Genomic DNA, 18,197 nt, shown 5'->3' on the forward strand with positions numbered 1-18,197 from the left:
AAATAAATACTTAAAAGACATACCCACAAAGGAAATAAATAGCAGTACAAAGTGTTATCCACCTTATATCGCCTATAAATTTAAAGCAAACATATATTATTGGTAAAAAAACATGGTGCAGAACCACTGTTTACTTAATAAGCAGTGATAGCCCAAAATAGATCAAGAGTTCAACTGTTCAAATAATGCAATACCCCTAGGACCTATAAAGAGTAGATCATCGTTTTACCTTGGCACAGTTTCGAGTTGACTGCAATTTCTCCAGCCGTTTGCAATGTTCAATATAAAGTTAATCATCCTGGTTGCCCTGACCATCTCCATGGTGCAGAGCTGTTTCATTGAGGAGCCCGAAGAGGTGCAGTGTGGATGTGGCAAGCCCCAGTGCGTCTCCTGCGGATCCAGGTCCAGCGGATCCAGGTCCTGCGGATGTGGATGCAATCCCTGTCGATGTGCTTCCTCTTGTGGGTGTGGCTGCAAGGATTAATGCAGAACTCCAGGTAGGTCTAACACGAAAGAGGTGTAGCATATTTCATTAATATACCCGAATTCCAGGATTCTTTGCTCCAATCCTCCACTGGACTTTGCCCTCAGAAAACTTTTGTTTTTAAAATTGTTTGCTTTTCCTTTTCATTAAAGTACTGTTACATATTGCAAACTTTCATCTTTTCGCACTTTGTGCGCTCAATTGTAAAGGGAGCGGTACAATGAGCAGACAATCATTTTCATTGCATTGATCACTTTTTTATTCATATTCGTTCACTCGTTGGCAAAGTAATTCCTTTGTTTTTCCACCTCGCTTTCCTGATTTCCCCAGTTCCGAAAATGGAAAACAAAAGGAAAAGTAATCATATCGGGACCTCTCCCCCGCCATTTCCCTCGTGTACATCTCGTTTGCACTTTTCTACGTGAATTGGTTCTTTTGTCCTTCTAGTTGGAGACCTGCAGTATTTAATTTCAGTTGAAGCTCTGTCTTCAAAAAGAAGAATTACAGAGAGAGAGCTGTTTTATTTAACCTTGGTACAATATTTAAATTTAATATTAAATTGGCGTACCTGTCCATGCTCCTCCTAGTATCCTTCATATAGGGATACAGATGGTGAGCGGCAGGATGCCTTCGCCTAATAGCCGTAAAAGCCTTATCGAGTCATTTAGAATGAAAACAAGCAATTAAAATGATGAATATGCAATAAACGTGGATTGTGTATACAGACAGACTCGCTGGCGACAACTCATACATTTTATATGCTAATGAGCGGCACACAAAAATAAAGGAGTCGAATTTTTGGGGAGTAAAATGAAAGGAATAAGTCGAACATACATTTGCCTAATGAAAATAGCGCCATTAAAATGTGAAAAACAACTTTAGATACCGAAAATTGAAACACGGCGACGTCTGGCAATTCTGGAACAAGCTCCTATTAACTACCCGCTGTGATGTTGAATATGTATGCGTTGTGTCTATATAAATATATATATATACATTTGTATATATCCACATGATCACCTAGCAAATTAGAGATTAACACGCATGTGTCGTCCTTTTTGGGCAGTCCTTTTGACATTTGGTTCATTGACCGCCGCAGTGGCAATAAAAGTAAATGGATCTGAAAACTTGGCGGCCGGTTTTATAACTTAACGAATTAGAGCAATTTGAGAAGAACTATAAAAACGTCCGGAGAACCGCAGAGGTATGTTGAAAATTTTTGGAGAAAATTTCCAGCGGCGCGTGCCGTTTCACTCGGGCAAGGTGGGCCACAGCGAAAGAACCAAGGGGTGTGTTTAATAGGCCACAACGGACATTAGAACGCGAAAGGGAGGATCCATATCAGTGGAAAATTAAGTGCAGTTCGAGGGCTTAAAAATTGGAAAATTGGAACTGGGGGGAATGGCAGGACACACCCGTGCCAGTTCATAATTGCTGCATCTTGTGCAATGCAAACATGTTAATTAATTCGAGGCCTACGCGCCTGTCAGTTGTCAGTTGCTTGTGGTTTGTTGTTTGGGCAGCGCATCTTGGCCTAAACCGATGCAGCGCGGGTCAACTCGGGTCGGGTCAACAACTTAATTATAGTGCTTAGTGTGTATTTTGCATTTCAGCGTCCAATTTATTATTTGTTTCTCCAATTGCTTGACCCGCCACGCCCCGCACTAATTTGATAATTGCAATTGCGTGTGTGTGCATTGGCGGTCGGCGGCTCATAAGCCCGTCTGATGGGTTAATTGGCCTTTAATTTGTTGCAAATTTACCGCGGGGCCAGTAATGGCCGCCCAATACCCAATATATGTAGTGTCTAACACAATGTTCGAATTACATTTACAGCTGTACTGGGTCTCCATGAAATATTGTGTTTTAGCAGCAGCGTTTTAAATGTGATTTGCAGTAGCCAAAGAGTTTGGCACACAATCCCTTTGCCGGAAATTAGTCGCACCCAAAACTTGGTAAGCCAAATAAAATGGCTGAGTGACAAGTGGCTAAACGAAATTGATTGATGAGACAGCCGCAGAATAGAGCTAAAACTTTGACACAGGATCTCCGGGCGGATATAACTGCCAGGATGCGGGGATTCAATCTCTGCAGCGCTGTGCGGATCCTTATCATGAGTCCTTTTGGCACGAGTCGTACAAATATTGTGACAGGAAAGGGGTCGGTCACGAATGTAAATGTATTGACATTAATGTAGCAATTGTCAAAGGATTTATTAACAGTCCTGCGAGAGAGGGGGGTGAAATCGAGGGGTGCGGAGCCACTGTGGTGGTGGCTCTAAGTGCTATCAATCATTTGATTGATATTAATGAGCTGAAATTTGCATTATTCCGATGAGGATCACATGTTTTAGTCGTTGCTGACTTTTGGGAGCGAGTGTTTGCCAAATGTTTGAATATACATACATACATATCTCCTGCCTAATTAAATTTACCGAGCACGATTTTCCATTAGCAGTGGCAAAATTCAATTCAATTGGATATGTATTTTGCAATCAGATTTCATTACTCCGGCTGGCAGGCGAATAAATTATACAAAAACCATCCTCCAAAATATCGAAGGCAGTCGAAGGGAAAAGAAAAACTCAAATGTAACAAGAAGATCAACAAGAAAGCCACAGGAATACAAATTACCATCCCACGGAAAGCCAGACATCTCCGCCCACATCCTGGATCCTGAATCCTGAGGCCTGAATATATACAAATATAGACATACTCACTTACCCAGCCATATAAATGAACAGTTTGTGATGCATATAAAAAGCGGAAAGCAAATTTGAATTTTTAAATTAGTTTTGTTAACTTTGGCCATTGTGGTTGTGGTTGTTGCTGTTCTGGTTCTGCTGCTGGTGCTGTTGCTGCTGCTGGTTGTTGTGCCAGAGCCTGGAAATGTTTAACGACTCGTAAGGAAATTGCAAAGTAAAATGTCTTCAGGAATTCCACATTTTCCGTATACGTAATAAAAAAGCCAAAGGAAACGGGCAACAAATGCGGCGAGGAAAACCACAAGATGGCGTTGAGTGGGCGGAAGCGGGGCTCGTTGGTTGGATGGGTGTTTGGGTGGGTGGCTGTTTCGGCAAGTTGGGGGTGGTTGCGAAAATGGGTGGCTGAAAATGGCGAATTAAATTTGAAATTGCACTCGGCTGTTGGTGGAAGGAGAGGCTGCCAGGGAGCGAGGATGCCCACAGAGATGGAGAAGGAAAATGTCACAGCAAGTTGTTGTAAAAGTTGCGTCTGGCATTGCTTTTGTTGTGTAAAATATGGAAAAATGTCTCCGCGCCGCATAATGTTGTGCCGTGAGGTATGCGACTGCTTATGCATACCAAATGTGTGTGACGACCAGGGCATCACCCCGCGCCCCCTCCTAACACGCCCACCACCCCCCTCTGGAAGAGCATCCGAAGCGGCAGCAAGTTTATTTGTTTTGTCAGTCGGTGCACGCAGCCTGGAGACCAGTTGATGGCTTGGAAAATAAGCTCAGGGCTTTCCCTAGAATTGTGCTCCCATTTTGTTATTTATATTCTTGCCTAACCTCGAGATAATATGTATTAATATAATAAAATATTATTAGCTTTCCATTTTGATGGCAAGGATAGAATTATATAAAAATCATACCAATCCTAATGAATATGTCACGAACAAAATAAAATAAATTTGGGTAGTGTTTTGATAAAGTTTTTTGTATAGAGATTGAAACAACTTTTACCATATAATCGTATATTATTATAAGAGGGCACTTAGTGGTAACAGAATTTATTTACTCTCCTTCATTTTTTTTTATCGAATCACTACCGCAATCATTGAAATACTTATAAGACCATTACATTTTTAATCAGTACAAGGACTAAGCAGACTATTTTGTCATATTTTCACAGCAGCTAGTGAATTCCAAAAAATAAAAATTAAATGCTGACCAATCTGTACAAAAAGGATCCGTGAATAGACACCCATCGAAGGAAAACACACATGCCACACACACCATAAAGCCGGAGCAGAAAGCAAAGGAGATGGCACGAGAAAGCGCAAAAAAAGGACTTTGTGCAATTCATTTTGCCAAGTAAAATTACTTGTCGCCTGGAGGGAATAATATACTCGCAACGTGGCATGGGTATCCATTGCACTTACGGGACAGGGTATGCATGCTAGTCCAGCTATATGGCAAAACATGTGGTTGGGGTGGGCGGACGCTCAAATTGGACAAACAACAACAAAGGCGGTGGCACACTCAAAGTGAACGCCATGTCTAGGAAAATATTAAAATAAGCTTTAACATGTCTTCGTTTGTGTGCAGTGGCTCACATTTTGCCTTTGGTGCGAAATGTTGCAATCAAAAATTGGCTGGCGACCCTCCTCATCTCGTGGCCCACACTGAAAAGATGAAAGGCGAAATGAAGGACTAGATGGGAGCGGGCTATCAAGTAAGAGCCGGAAAACTTTTGATGCTGTTTGCTACTTTTCACATTTCCCAGTCCTGTCAACAGCGTCCTGACCGCCGTGTGCTCCTTTTCATTTAAACTTTTTTGTCTTCGGCAGCGCCGCTTTTGATTTCAGGACGGGTCGAGGACATGGACACTTTTCCATTTCTCTCGGTTTGTCAGTCAATTTGGAATCTGCAGATTCCAGTTGATAAAAACTCTGTGATTGGCTCTCGGCGTTGGCAAGCAAATTATCATAGACCTACAGAGGGAAAAATAAAGCTGCCTTACAGTTATACAGGATAGTTTCTAAAAAAAATTTGGTAATACGGTCAAAAAGAATAGGAAGAGTAGTTATTTATGTTTTTTTAAAGCATAACCACTAAAGTCCATATGGTTTATAGATCTATTTCATGAAAACAATTAATTTATAAAATATATATGGTAGACTGACAGATTATATGATTATATGAAAGATTATATTATATCGTATTAAAAATAAATTATATATATTTCAAATGCTTGCTGGACCTAATAATTATTAATAAATTGTAATAACTAGTTGTATTAATTTATAATTATTTTATTATTTAGCATACCAACTCAATCTCTCTGTGTCCTTGTTATGACATCTCAAAGGGCAACTTCTTAAGTATTCCAGCAAGTTTTCCATCTCGAGCTGCGGCGGCTGCTTTGCATATAAATGTGCAAGGTTAAAACTAATTAAATGTGCCAAGTAGGCGACTTGTTCTTGTTGCTCAGTCGCTTGGACTGTATTTTTCATTCCATTTCGCATTGGCACAGATTCAGATTGGGGCGACGGCTTGACAAATGGATGTGGGTGTCAAAGAGCTTTGATAAGTTGCCGGCAATGGCTGCTCTAAACAAATGGCGCCATCAATTTCGAGGTGTGGCCTGTCCGGAGCTGGCGTGGCCCTTCAGCCCGAGAAAAAGTCGGGGAAAAGCGCGAGGAAAGTCGGGGAAAATTGTACAAGCTAATTTTCATGCTCGGCACGCGCACAAATACCAGGAGGTGGTTGATTCACTTGGTTGGCTGGCTGACTGGATGACTAGCTGACTGTGGGACTGTCTGACTGGCATATTAGAGTAATTAAATGGCAAACGCAAACTTAATTGGAACGACTGTCTCTGTCGGAGAGCGAGGTAGTCGGCAGTAAAATAAAAAAGGACCCCATAAAACTTAACTTGAACGGCAACCATTTTGCGGGCATTACCCAACTTGGCATTGCCTCGCATTGAAGTGCGTGCCTATTTATTTAACAAATTAGCATAATTGTTCACAAAATAAAATTCAACTTAAGTACAAATGATGGCCGGCGCTGTTAATTAACATGTGGGTGCAGGCAGGACATCCGAAATGTGGGGGCGGAGTCATCCTTATCCCGCAGCGCAAATTAGTTGTGTACGCCAATGCTAATTGCGAAATGGCATGTCCTTCGGCAATGAAAAAAAGCTCCCGTTATGGCTGGGAAACACATGAAAATTGTTTTGACTTTAGATAAGCGAAAAGTCGACTGTGCGTCCGGTTTTCAGTTGGGCTGGGCCCCAAGCATGCCGTGATAGGAACGAAACAAGGACAATCAAATTTATGACCTGCAGTTGAAGATGGGACTTAATCGGCACTTGTCGAGTTTAATTACCATGCTGCAGCACTTGCACAAAAGCCTCAGCTCGCCAGTTTAGTAATCTTGTAGCTTGCAACTAGACCAGGACAGCTGGTCGAGTGCGAGATCGCATCTTCATTATCATCATCCTTATCATCATCATCACCCAAACCCTTTCGCAATTGAATCCAAGTAAAGCATCTGAATCTGACTCCGACTGTGCGGCTTTGTGTGTGTCCATCTGCGATAAGCTTTGTCGCCAGTTTGCTGACAACACGCAATGACAACTTTCCAGAGCTACTCGTACCTATGAAGTAGTTCCTCCCCTGTTTGGTCCGACTTTCAAGCCGGAGATACAGTCACATCCACATCCACACCCGTCCAGTTGTGTGTATTTGTTCAAAGGCAATTTCGAGCGGCACACACAATGGCAAGTGCCATCGTCCTCGTCATTATTGTCAGTGTCATTGTCCAGGCATCGCCTTCTTGGCCTCTCGTCCTTTCTAGTCCCTCTATTTTCGTCCATTTCGTCCTTCTCGTCCTTTGTTTAAAGTGTTGGCCGGCGCACCATTGTCCTGTCCTTTTTCGTGGCATTGGAATGCCGCGTTGCTGTTGCTTTTGCGGCGCTTATCGCGCAAACAATTTAACAAATGGCTCAAATTATTGGCTAATATTATTGAGCTGGATAAAAAAGCATCGGGTTCGAGTAACATTATTGGCCCAATCGAACCAACGATAGCTAAACAAAATTAAACTCAGATATTTTTAAATATTAGGGAATGGCTTTCCATTCTATATTTCAACCATATTTTCAGCCCAAACAAAAATGAACCCAGAACTATTATAAGTAAAGATAAATATTTTAAAAATATTTCTTACATACGTTGTTTATGCTATTACATAATAGTTAAGGTTTCTTTTATTAAACGAGATTGCACTCTTTAAACGTTAAAACAAGAGAGAACGCTATAGTCGAGTTCCCCGACTATCTGATACCCGTTACTCAGCTAGTGGAAGAGAGAAGGAGAGTCTTAAACGCAGTTTTTGGCGGTTTGTAGGCGTTATAGTGGGCGTGGCAGAAAGTTTTTTGGCAAATCGATAGAAATTTACAAGACCAATATAAAAATGACAAAATATCAAAACATTTTTCAAAAGTGTGGGCGTAGCAGCTTTGGGCGGTTTGAGGGCGTTAGAGTGGGCGTGGCAAAAAGTTTTTTGGTAAATCGATAGAAAATTACAAGACTAATACAAAAATGAAAAAATTTCAAAACATTTTTCAAAAGTGTGGGCGTGGCAGTTTTGGGCGGTTTGTGGGCGTTAGAGTGGGCGTGGCAACATGAATCGACAAACTTGCGCTGCTTCTATGTCCCTGGAGTCTGTATGCTTAATCTCAACTTTTTAGCTTTTGTAGTTCCTGAGATCTCGACGTTCATACGGACGGACAAACGGACGGACAGACGGACATGGCTAGATCGACTCGGCTATTGATCCTGATCAAGAATATATATACTTTATATGGTCGGAAACGCTTCCTTCTGCCTGTTACATACTTTTCAACGAATCTAGTATACCCTTTTACTCTACGAGTAACGGGTATAAATATGTAAGCTAATAATATTTTGTAATTATATTTTGTAAAATACTGTCCATTACTCAAATTAGGTTATGGAAAAATTAAAATAGTTACAAGTTGAATACATTATTTTTTTATCTTCTCTGATGGTCATTATCCTATTCTAGAACCCGGTCGTAAGCTTCGCTAAGCTTTTCGAGCTTTTGCAGCCATTGCGTATACGCGATGAGGGCTGAAGGGTAGCCATCACCCTTGTGAGGCAGGGAACACCACCCCTTACACCCCTTGTTTACCCGCATGTGTGCGTTCCGAGCTCGCACATTGACGCACACTATGACTGATTCCATTAGCCGCACACATGGGCGGCTGTGCGTTGAACAGTCCAAATTATGCTATGTTAATGCGTTCCACAGGATTATGCTCTCCTGGTACGAAATCTACCACGAAAGAATGTGTACGAGTATGTGACGGACGTACACACGTGTCGCCTGAGCACACACACTGAAATCTGTCAAGTGTGAGAGAAGCTGCCACACTCACAAGGGCGAAATCAAAGACACAGGACCGCGCTTTCGTTCTCTGTATGAGAGCGTATGTACGTGTGTGTGAGACGCGACCTTGAGCAGGAGTCGCGCACTAAATGCAGCCGCAAGAGCAACCCCTAAATTGCCAGCAGCCACAAACAGTTGCGTTCAAGATAATAAAGTCACATCAATGCACTAAATTTGTTCAGTAAAATAAATGAAATGAAATGAAAATCTTAGAATTACTTTTGAAAACCAAAAGTACTAAGAACCGAACTTACAAAAAAACTTTTCCGAAAGGTTTCAAGCAGTCAGCTCTGATTCCCTCGATTTCATAAGGCGTAGAAATGAAATGCGGTGTTTCTCTAATTCTATGCTCTTCTGTATGATACCCTTATAACACCACGAGACATATTTCAAATGTGAAATTAAACAATTTGTGCTAAATTACTAACCGCAGTTGTGGCTGAAACCCACCGGGGTGGGTGCATCAATATAAAGACGTAGTAATGCCGCTCCGGCTGGCGGTTCTGTTCGCCTGGTGCACTAAGGTTTCTCCTAGTTACGACGTAACTGTTAACCGGTTTGGACTGTCGGCAGCGCTGCTGCCGAATGTTACCGTTATGTAATGTCCTCGACAATGGTAACGTGAAAGAACCCAGCCCACTCGGTGGGTGGGCCAGCGGGGCAGGCCGTACGTACGCTTTACTCCGCCCCGTAGATCACGCCCTAGTGGCCGACATGCGCAATGGCAGCGAAGTGCCGTGGGTTGCCCACTGCGGTTGCTGGTCGCCTGGTAATCCTTGGGCGTTACCTTAAGAAGGGTTAAACCGCTGATGGACACGTGTCTGTCTATTTGAATGTGCTGCCGCTGCTGTTGCTGCTGCTGCTGCTGAGGTTCTTGGCTGCGTTCTTGGCAAAAATCACAAAGAGCCAGTCCGGCGGTGCGGCACTCGTTTTGGGCGCCACCCAGTGCCCGTACTCGCTAATTGAAACGCTCCGCGGGACCCGGAGGTTGCCGGTGCCTGTGACCCACCCACTTGGGCGGGCAGAACGCGACCTGCCATCCACAGGGGCGTCGTCCCTGCCATCGGGTTCCTGTTCCAGTGGTTGTCAGTGTTGCAAAAATTCTGGCTTTTTCTAACTTTTTATGTTAGTTATATGTACATATTCTCCAACAGCAATTTTGAAACATTTCAAAATGTTTATTGAGAACACTCAAAATAAATATTCATCTAAAATGGCTTTGATTTTAAATACACTTGAAACGTTTATCTGTTGTTTATATCTTTTTAAAATCGTGTTATTATTCGACTTTTTGTATTCATTTATTATTAAAGCTCGACCTAAAAGTTCTGGCTTTTTATTTTGTATAGTTTTTATATAGCCTAAGTAACAGCACTGGGGGTTGCAGAGCCGAGAACACGCCACTGCCATCGAAACCCACCCCTAAAGTAAGGAATGGCAATGTCAAGCGACACACCCCTCGCGCACGCACACACATACACACACATGGGCACCATCGAGTCCTTTCGATTTCATTATATTCGCTATATAAGGGGTGTCCTCTGAATCACACATTCCACACTCCTCCTGCAATTGCTGTGCGCCTGGTATTAGACCTCAAGCGGAATTTCCTTTCGTTTGATTGTAAGTTGTGTGAGCGCGCAACAGCATGCGTGCTGAATTTTAATTATTACAATATAAATATTTGAGTATAATACCTAATATTTTTTTATAATTGTTACCATATTGATTAATCTTAGCATTGATGTTTTTAAATTATAACTTTGTTCATTTTAAATTAATGTAAGTGGGACAAAGATGTTAACTTATTATTGTTAATTATTGAATATTTTCAAATCTAGGATCAGTTTACGATCCAAAAATTTAAAGTAACGGCAATGCCAGAAAACAGCGATAATAAAGAAAAAATCATTAGTTCTTATCAACGATAATCGCCTTTTATCCAATTGGATTTAAGCACCAGCCCTTCCGCTTTCATTATTATTTATTTCCTGGGATAATTTAAAGACTGTATGGATGCGTCAAGAGTTTCAATATGCGAAAGTGAAATCTAAAATGTCTCTGGAGTCTGTATGCCCAATCTAAACTTTCTAGCTTTTGTAGTTCCTGAGATCTCAGCGTTCATACGGACGGACAGACAGACCGACGGACAGACGGACAGACGGACAGACAGACGGACGGACAGACGGACATGGCCAGATCGACTCGACTATTGATCCTGATCAAGAATATATATACTTTATATGGTCGGAAACGCTTCCTTCTGCCTGTTACATACTTTTCAACGAATCTAGTATACCCTTTTACTCTACGAGTAACGGGTATAAAAACAGCGAACTAAAAACTCAACGATAAGCGATTGAAAATATTAGGGAATACCTCGAATGGTATTTATTTTTAGCGCGCATGGTATTTTTTATCGCTATCAGCGCGGTCATACTGGTAACGTATTGGTTACCATCGTAAAATATTTGGCAATTTCCGACTACTTGCTGGCATCCAAATAACTGCAGAATGTTTGAGCAGCTGGCCTGAGAGCTAGTGCCGGCTGCCCGAGCCCAATACCCCCGGAAACCCACTCCGTTGGACTTCCAGCATAGAACACTCTGAAGCTCCAAACATACCGCACGCACATCTGGCAACCGACTGTAAACAAACTCGGGATATGGTAATTAGAAGATGCCGATATGGAGTGTGCAAATCATGCGAAAACTAGTTTCAGAGCCGCGCCGGTTGTTGAACTCTTGACACTTGACTGGGAATAGATTCGCTGAATCTTTCGATTCCGCAGCACTGGGCATTCAATCCGAGAAAGCAAACGAAACGCGCCACATGTACACCTATAAAATGGGTCGGGTTCCAGAGCTGGTTATATGGTGAGAGTCCAACGAAATTACCAATAAAAGTAGACTAATTCCGCCCTTGAACTCTGGACAGCTCTTTCATCGTGGTCAGCCTGCTGGTCATACACTTCTTCTCGGATCTGCTGAGAGCCTCCCTAGGAGGCTACTACAACCAGGATGTTACCCTTTCCCAGCTGGTGGAGTCGCAGAGCTCGGACTACGCTTGGTTCCTTAAGTTGCTGGTCAATTGCTTTGGCTATAGCTGCGTCTTTGTGCCGGGGTACTTAATCTACAAATATGTCGGCAGGATTAACTACCTGGAAAGGGGCAACAAGACATTTCTGCACAGAGCTATCAATATGTGTATAACAGGTAACTCTGGATACGATCAATTGGATGCAGGGAGCAGCGCCGCGGATAAGGAACGTCAGGCGGCCTCTACGGCAGCTAAGCGAACGAGTTCCCAGGAGGCCGTGCAACTGTTATGGTGCTTTGGTGGCCTGATGATCTCCTATCTTACCTGGGGTGTGTTACAGGAGAAGATAATGACACAAAACTATTTCAATTTTACTGGAGAAAGTGCCAAGTTTAGGGATTCTCAGTTCCTAGTGTTTTCCAATCGTCTGCTGGCTTTTCTCGTGGCGCTGGCCTATCTACAATGGCAGCCCTCACCTGTGCGACACCGTGCACCTCTGTACAAATACTCCTATGCCTCCTTCTCGAACATAATGAGCGCATGGTTTCAGTACGAGGCCCTTAAGTTTGTCAACTTTCCCACCCAGGTGCTTGCCAAGTCGTGCAAGATTATACCCGTGATGCTGATGGGCAAACTTATGTCCAAAGCGAAGTACGAGAGTTACGAGTATGTGACGGCCCTGCTTATATCGCTGGGCATGATCTTCTTTATGAGCGGCTCCTCGGACAGCAGCAAGGCCAGCGGAGTGACCACGCTCACGGGCATCTTCCTGCTCTCCATGTACATGGTCTTCGACAGTTTTACTGCCAATTGGCAGGGATCGCTTTTCAAGAGCTACGCCATGACTCCGTTGCAAATGATGTGCGGCGTCAACTTGTTTTCCTCCATCTTCACTGGAGCCTCGCTGTCCATGCAGGGAGGATTCATGGACTCCTTGGCATTTGCCACAGAGGTAAATATTTAAAAAGATACATCGAAAGACATATTGAATCAATATCAATACTCAAGTGATATCACTATTCAACAAAAATAGCGTAGCTTGTTCTGAACATTTGATTTGTTTATTTTCTGTTAGCGTAAGTATCTGTTTTAAAGTATATAAACCATTACTTGGTTTATGTACTTTCATAGAAGCATAGAAATAGCGAATGAATTTGAAAAAAAAGGGTTTTCAAGCAGACATATGTAAGACACCAGATGGTACTACCTCACGTTCTTTTGTATTTTTCTAGCATCCTAAGTTCGTATTTGATATGGTTGTGCTTTCTGTTTGCTCAGCGGTCGGCCAATTGTTTATCTATCACACAATTGATGTCTTCGGCCCAGTTGTGTTTACCATAATAATGACACTGCGTCAGGTGAGTTATTTAGAAAAAGTAGAAAGGGGGTTTGTTTATTCATCTGCGTGCTTATGAAAAATTTAATTCTGCTTCCCATAGGCGGTGGCCATCATGCTCTCCTGCTTCATCTACCAGCACAGCATTTCGCTGTTGGGCATCTTCGGGGTTCTGATCGTCTTCGTGGCCATCTTCCTAAGGGTCTACTGCACCCAGCGATTGAGGGCGATTCGGAAACGGGCCGAGGGTAACAAACCCAAAATGGCTGTCTAACTAGGGACGTGGAATCCCCTCGAATACAACGCACAGACTTCCAGGCTCAGCCTTTTTATTGTGCTCATGGTAGCCCATGGAAGATCCAACTTCCAAAGCCCAAACAGAGGCTGCTCGGACTCTCCAAAAATTGTATAGTTTTGTTTTCATAGTTCTAAGTTGAATGTATACTTGTATCTTAATCGTAAGCGTAGACGTCTAACGAGTGATTCGTGTGCTAAGGTAAACATTTTTATGTGTTCTGCAATAATTACAGTTTTCAAAAGAAGTTAAATATTGTATTTTTGGTTTTTCATTTGAAAACCTATTAACGTTAAGTCCCACTATTTTGAATGGAATCTTTAGCTAAAAGGTATTTCTAAGAATTCGATTTCTATTTTCCGTGTTTGGTAAATTGCTTATCCAAAAACGGCTTCACTAAACGGACTAAAATTTGTAAAATGATTTCTAATTTTATTTTTGCTTCGAAACAGGGATTAGATGATTCATGTTTTTATTCATACTCTGTATATTACTTGAATAGGGCTTATTTGCTGACAATTTTCATTAGGCATTAATACTCGTAGCTGTGCGGAGCGTCAAAAATTGATTAATGTGAGGAGCATCCGTGCATCCAAAAACTAATTAGCTTGGCTCCCATATTAGCGATACTTGGTGCAGTCGGTAAACTCGACATTGACCCACTTTCGGGTTACATTTTTGGCAGAAACGTGGTTTTGGCCAAAACAGCAATGGGTGAGAGCTTCCATCGCTTGGTTCAGGTCAATGCACATGAGTCGCCGAGTGTAACATGTTTTTACTAGGCTATTGTTGTGCTATGTGGGCGATTATACTGATGATGATGAGGTTGATGATGCCGGTGGCTCGGGTGGGCGGCCTGAATTACCATATCAAAACAATGCCCTGGAAAAATTGCCAATAAAATAGGGCATTATGCAATATCGCCGGTGTCTGCCTGCCTTCTAAGGGAAGAGCAACCAATTTGCCAAATTCGAGTTGGCTTTTTCGCGCACTGGCAAGGTGATAAGTTGGGGCGTACTCCGCATTAGCGGAATAGTTTGTGCCCATCCCGCCGAGCGTGCAGAAGTGTTTCAGCAATAGAATCGAGTTTCCAACATGAAACTGTTCCTTCTACTCCTTCTGGGAGCCTTGGGCTATTCGTTGGCCTATCCGCACACCTATAGTTACGAGTATCCCCGCCGGAGGGCCTACTCCACATCGTATTCCGGGAATTCGTATAGCTCCTTGGCCAGTCGGAAGGCCAGGGACGAAAGTACCACCAACAAATCGGACAAGGAGAATGCCAAGTTTGCAGGTGCTTCCAATCAGGAGTTGGATGAATCCGGTGACGAACGCACACTGCTACTTAAAAAGAAGCTCAAGAGGTTGGCCAGGCCCTACCTGGGAGGTTATGCCGGATATGGTGGATACGGAGGATACGGCGGATATGGAGGATACGGCGGCGGCCCCTGCTCCCCGTTTGGTCGCGATGCTAAAGGTGGTCAGAGTCAGAAGGAACAGGGTCGCTTTCTTTTCGACGTGAATGTGGTCAAAGTCTACCCCGGAGGATGTCGCGGCTACGGAGGAGGTGGATTAGGCGGAGGTCTTTTCTCAGATCCTCTGCCCCCTGTACAACCCATTCCAGTGCCAGTGCGTCCGTACGCTCCATTTGCCACCTGGCTGTCGCTCTTCGCTCCGGGAATTCTGAACTCTGCAGTGGTGCCAGGTGTTCCTGTCAGGGATCCCCTGAGAGATCCAGTTCGCCCTGCTGGAGATGCGCAGAGCGACCCTGAAGTGGATCCCAACTATGCGGCACCTCCGCCAGTGAGGCGACCTGTTCCGAATCGTGTGTACTACGATTCTGCGGGAGCGGTAAGTTTAATAGCTTAAATGTATTCCGAATCTTTAAATTTATTTATTCCAGCCTCCTGTGACACCTGCCCAACTAGTCGGAGGCGTGGCCACCACAGTAAACGGAATCATTCAGCAGTTGACGGGTCAGGTGCAGCCAGTTTACCAAACTGGAGGCTATCGGTCAGGGGATCAGAGAAGCAGCTACGGATAAGGAGCTACAAATCGAATTTGTATGCAGCGATATGTACATTTTTAGTGTAAATAGTTTTTATGCGAAATAGTTTTAACGAAGATTCCTTACAAATAAAAGGAGAGCTTGTATAAATATATATTGGTGTTAAGCGTAGCGGTAAAGTTCACTATTCCATTAAAATAATTGCCAAGCAGTTAATGGGAGTCGTATGTTTGGCGTTCCAGCAAGATAAACTCTAGGAATTCCCAGATTATTGCGAGGCAATGGATTAGTCAGGCTTGCGCATAAATCTCGGATCTTTGGCCATTAAATTTATGCACGTCGCGACTGCTTCATAAAAATAAGTGGGAGAATAACCACAAAGGCAGCGCCAAGGACAATATTTCCAACAGGAAAACCGGATTTGGAGTGTCTTGAATTGAGCTTACTAAATCTGGTTATGTGTCTTCGTTTATTTACAAATTACAAAGTGTCCATCACAAGTACTTTACTATTTCGGCGGTAAGATCTGGCATCTTTACTTTCCAAAGAAGCCATTGCCTCCATAGCCACCGCCTCCATAACCACCGCCTCCGTAATATCCATTGGAGTACTGCGACTGACTATAATGGCCGCCATAGGATCCGCCCTGATTGTAGTAAGATCCACCGCCCGGGTAGTATCCTCCGTGGTGGTGAGGCCTGTGTCCGAAACCGGAGTAACCTCCTCCTGGATAGTAGCCGCCTCCGAAGCCACCGCTGCCGTATCCGGGGTAGCCTGAGTAGCCACCACCATAGCCGCCTGGGTAGCCACTGGGATAGCCACCGCCTCCGAATCCGCTATACAGGCCACCACCCACTCCGATGCCGGCACTAAGGCCCACACTGCCGCCAAATCCACCGCCCAGAAGGCCCAAGGTGCGACCTTGGGCCTTGACGGGCGCCGCCTGGCCTTGGCCGGCAATCAGCAAAAGGGCCAGCATCTGCAAGGTAACCAAATCGATTCAGTGCATTCCAATCGTAGCGGAAATAGCAGCCGGACTTACGCAACTCACACGAACCAGAGCCATTGCGATAACGAGCGCTTCTTGGACGAAACTAAATTGCAATTGTGGAGTGCCCACCGCTTTTATACCGCCACTTCGATCCGGCCAAGAAGCTCAAGTACGCGCTTCGCATTGCCAAGTGATTCTACGTAAATTGCAGAACAAACACGGCGAAAGCGAAACCAGTTTGTGACGTAATTTTGGAATCCCCAAGAGACACTTTGCCTGGCACTGCTTTACTGGGCCTCAGAACGCGTTAATTTTTCGAACTCACAGCCCCAAAACTAAATTATCATTTTTTTGAGGTCTGTCTTTAGTTGCGGTCCGAGCAAGATCGTGGAAAACCCAATAAAAATAATCACTGAAGCGATCGCATACTACAATCACCCGGCGTTTTCAAGACCAACCAGAAAATGCTGAAATACGAATGTAAAATTCCACTGTAACAGATAGATGACTCTGCATTTTAAAAATGTATAATTTAAACTTAAAATATTTATAACTTTCAATCAGAATAAACTGTTTTATATAATATAATAATATTATAGTAACATTAATTTTGATAAATTATTTCTCTTAGAGGGCTGCGATAGCAGGGTTAAACCAAACTGCCTATGGAAAGGGTATTAACCATCATCGCAATCCACTAGCATGCAAAACAGATGACTTAGGCCACAAACTTCAGCGATGAACGTGCAACGAAGCAGGTCGGGATGAGAGATAAGGCTGGCCCGCATTCGTCTGGCTCATTAGCACTTGTTACTATTCTATTCTGCTATTCCGGCAGATCTAACTATGTATATGACTAATGACAACTACGTATTTATGTGCCCAACTTGTTTTGTTTATTCTGGTCAATTGCTATGCCCTCACTTTCGTTTTCAGTTTATTCACCTCAAGTTGACGTCAGCGGAGATCCCAAAGTGAGACCAACCCCCTCCACTAATCACGAAAGTTAGATGCGATGACAGCGAGTACTAAAACATAAGTATACTCTAATTTAGTTAGCGAGTACAAAAGAATTTCGCTAGTGTTCTATAAATTTCCATGTGGATCCTAAGAAAATAGAAGATGAAACAGCAAGGACAGCATGGAAACATCTATTTATGGATTTGTTATACAAATTCAAATATTATTATTACAATTACATTTATACTTAGGTATAGTTATATTTTATCGAAGAAATTTAGTCTGTTGCGCGTGACTAAGGTTAATGAACCCCAATAGGTATTTCAATATTCAAAGTTGTCTAAGTGGCGCTGTACTAATGATTATAGTCTCGCATTTGTTCTGTAATTATGTCAAATCTCATTATTGTAATTACTTGCGAACTTTACTTCCGTTTTTCGGCGACTATAAGAATGGCAAATTTTAATCAGTTGCCATTGAGTTTTTGCCAACCATGAAGGTGGGAGCACCATAAATTGTAGCTGCTCGGACTAAATCGTTAATTTGGAATCTTTGAAATACTTTGCAGTTCCTCTCATTGTCTTTCCTGTTGTGCTGCCTGGTAGCCGGAGCCTTGAGTGCCCCCCAATTTGGATATGGATTCGCACCATATGGAGGATACGGAGGATATGGAGGATTTGGGGGAAGCTATGCCTCAGCCAGTGCCGCAGCGAGCAGCAGTGCGGGAGGATATCAAGGATTCGGATACCCAGGATATGGGGGATACGGAGGATACGGTGGAGGCTATCAGCAGCAGTACAACCAGTTCAGCAACTACAACAACTACGGATCTTCTGGCTACTACGGCGGTTACCCATTCGGTAGATGAGTTGGGAAAAAACAAGTCGTAGCTGCTGGAAATTTCTGCCCCTGTTTTGTTTG

General features: G+C 43.2%; 5 protein-coding genes across 6 annotated transcripts; 4 read left to right on the forward strand and 1 right to left on the reverse strand.

The window, feature by feature from the left end:
- The first annotated feature begins 274 nt into the window (after positions 1-274).
- Positions 275-484, forward strand: LOC120454052 (keratin-associated protein 5-6). The gene has a single exon (XM_039639058.1). It carries the CDS (start codon positions 275-277, stop codon positions 482-484), a length of 210 nt encoding a protein of 69 aa, XP_039494992.1.
- A 10,582-nt stretch (positions 485-11,066) lies between these two features.
- LOC120453244 (adenosine 3'-phospho 5'-phosphosulfate transporter 1) lies at positions 11,067-13,564 on the forward strand. 2 transcript variants are annotated; one of them, XM_039637847.1, is made up of 5 exons: positions 11,067-11,315; positions 11,364-11,523; positions 11,585-12,638; positions 12,919-13,044; positions 13,126-13,564. In XM_039637847.1, exons 2-5 carry the CDS (start codon positions 11,480-11,482, stop codon positions 13,294-13,296), a joined length of 1,395 nt encoding a protein of 464 aa, XP_039493781.1. In that variant the 5' UTR covers positions 11,067-11,315; positions 11,364-11,479; the 3' UTR covers positions 13,297-13,564. The 2 variants fall into 2 exon arrangements, with proteins under 2 accessions (XP_039493781.1, XP_039493780.1); XM_039637846.2 differs by having other exon boundaries at positions 11,370-11,523.
- An 806-nt stretch (positions 13,565-14,370) lies between these two features.
- On the forward strand, positions 14,371-15,361 carry LOC120452747. The gene is made up of 2 exons (XM_039637122.1): positions 14,371-15,168; positions 15,221-15,361. Exons 1-2 carry the CDS (start codon positions 14,413-14,415, stop codon positions 15,359-15,361), a joined length of 897 nt encoding a protein of 298 aa, XP_039493056.1. The 5' UTR covers positions 14,371-14,412.
- A 414-nt stretch (positions 15,362-15,775) lies between these two features.
- LOC120452791 (pupal cuticle protein Edg-91) lies at positions 15,776-16,413 on the reverse strand. The gene is made up of 2 exons (XM_039637183.1): positions 16,368-16,413; positions 15,776-16,304 (listed from the first exon to the last, which is right to left on the reverse strand). Exons 1-2 carry the CDS (start codon positions 16,389-16,391, stop codon positions 15,861-15,863), a joined length of 468 nt encoding a protein of 155 aa, XP_039493117.1. The 5' UTR covers positions 16,392-16,413; the 3' UTR covers positions 15,776-15,860.
- A 1,356-nt stretch (positions 16,414-17,769) lies between these two features.
- Positions 17,770-18,144, forward strand: LOC120453578 (neuropeptide-like protein 30). The gene is made up of 2 exons (XM_039638336.1): positions 17,770-17,775; positions 17,845-18,144. The coding sequence occupies exons 1-2, from the start codon at positions 17,770-17,772 to the stop codon at positions 18,142-18,144; spliced, it is 306 nt and encodes a 101-aa protein (XP_039494270.1).
- The last annotated feature ends 53 nt before the right edge of the window (positions 18,145-18,197 follow it).

This window comes from Drosophila santomea, chromosome 3R (assembly GCF_016746245.2).
Source record: "Drosophila santomea strain STO CAGO 1482 chromosome 3R, Prin_Dsan_1.1, whole genome shotgun sequence".
NCBI classification, from domain to species: Eukaryota; Metazoa; Arthropoda; class Insecta; order Diptera; family Drosophilidae; genus Drosophila; species Drosophila santomea.

What these genes read in the sequence shown, in the direction of transcription:
- LOC120454052 (XM_039639058.1), top strand. Translation starts at nt 275, where the DNA reads ATGTTCAATATAAAGTTAATCATCCTGGTTGCCCTGACCATCTCCATG.
- LOC120453244 (XM_039637847.1), top strand. Translation starts at nt 11,480, where the DNA reads ATGTACACCTATAAAATGGGTCGGGTTCCAGAGCTGGTTATATG. An exon ending in GTTCCAGAGCTGGTTATATG is followed by an intron (nt 11,524 to 11,584) that starts GTGAGAGTCCAA and finishes AACTCTGGACAG; the next exon opens with CTCTTTCATCGTGGTCAGCC. An exon ending in TAATAATGACACTGCGTCAG is followed by an intron (nt 13,045 to 13,125) that starts GTGAGTTATTTA and finishes TGCTTCCCATAG; the next exon opens with GCGGTGGCCATCATGCTCTC.
- LOC120452747 (XM_039637122.1), top strand. Translation starts at nt 14,413, where the DNA reads ATGAAACTGTTCCTTCTACTCCTTCTGGGAGCCTTGGGCTATTCGTTG. An exon ending in ACTACGATTCTGCGGGAGCG is followed by an intron (nt 15,169 to 15,220) that starts GTAAGTTTAATA and finishes TATTTATTCCAG; the next exon opens with CCTCCTGTGACACCTGCCCA.
- LOC120452791 (XM_039637183.1), bottom strand. Translation starts at nt 16,391, where the DNA reads ATGGCTCTGGTTCGTGTGAGTTGC. An exon ending in CTCTGGTTCGTGTGAGTTGC is followed by an intron (nt 16,305 to 16,367) that starts GTAAGTCCGGCT and finishes GTTACCTTGCAG; the next exon opens with ATGCTGGCCCTTTTGCTGAT.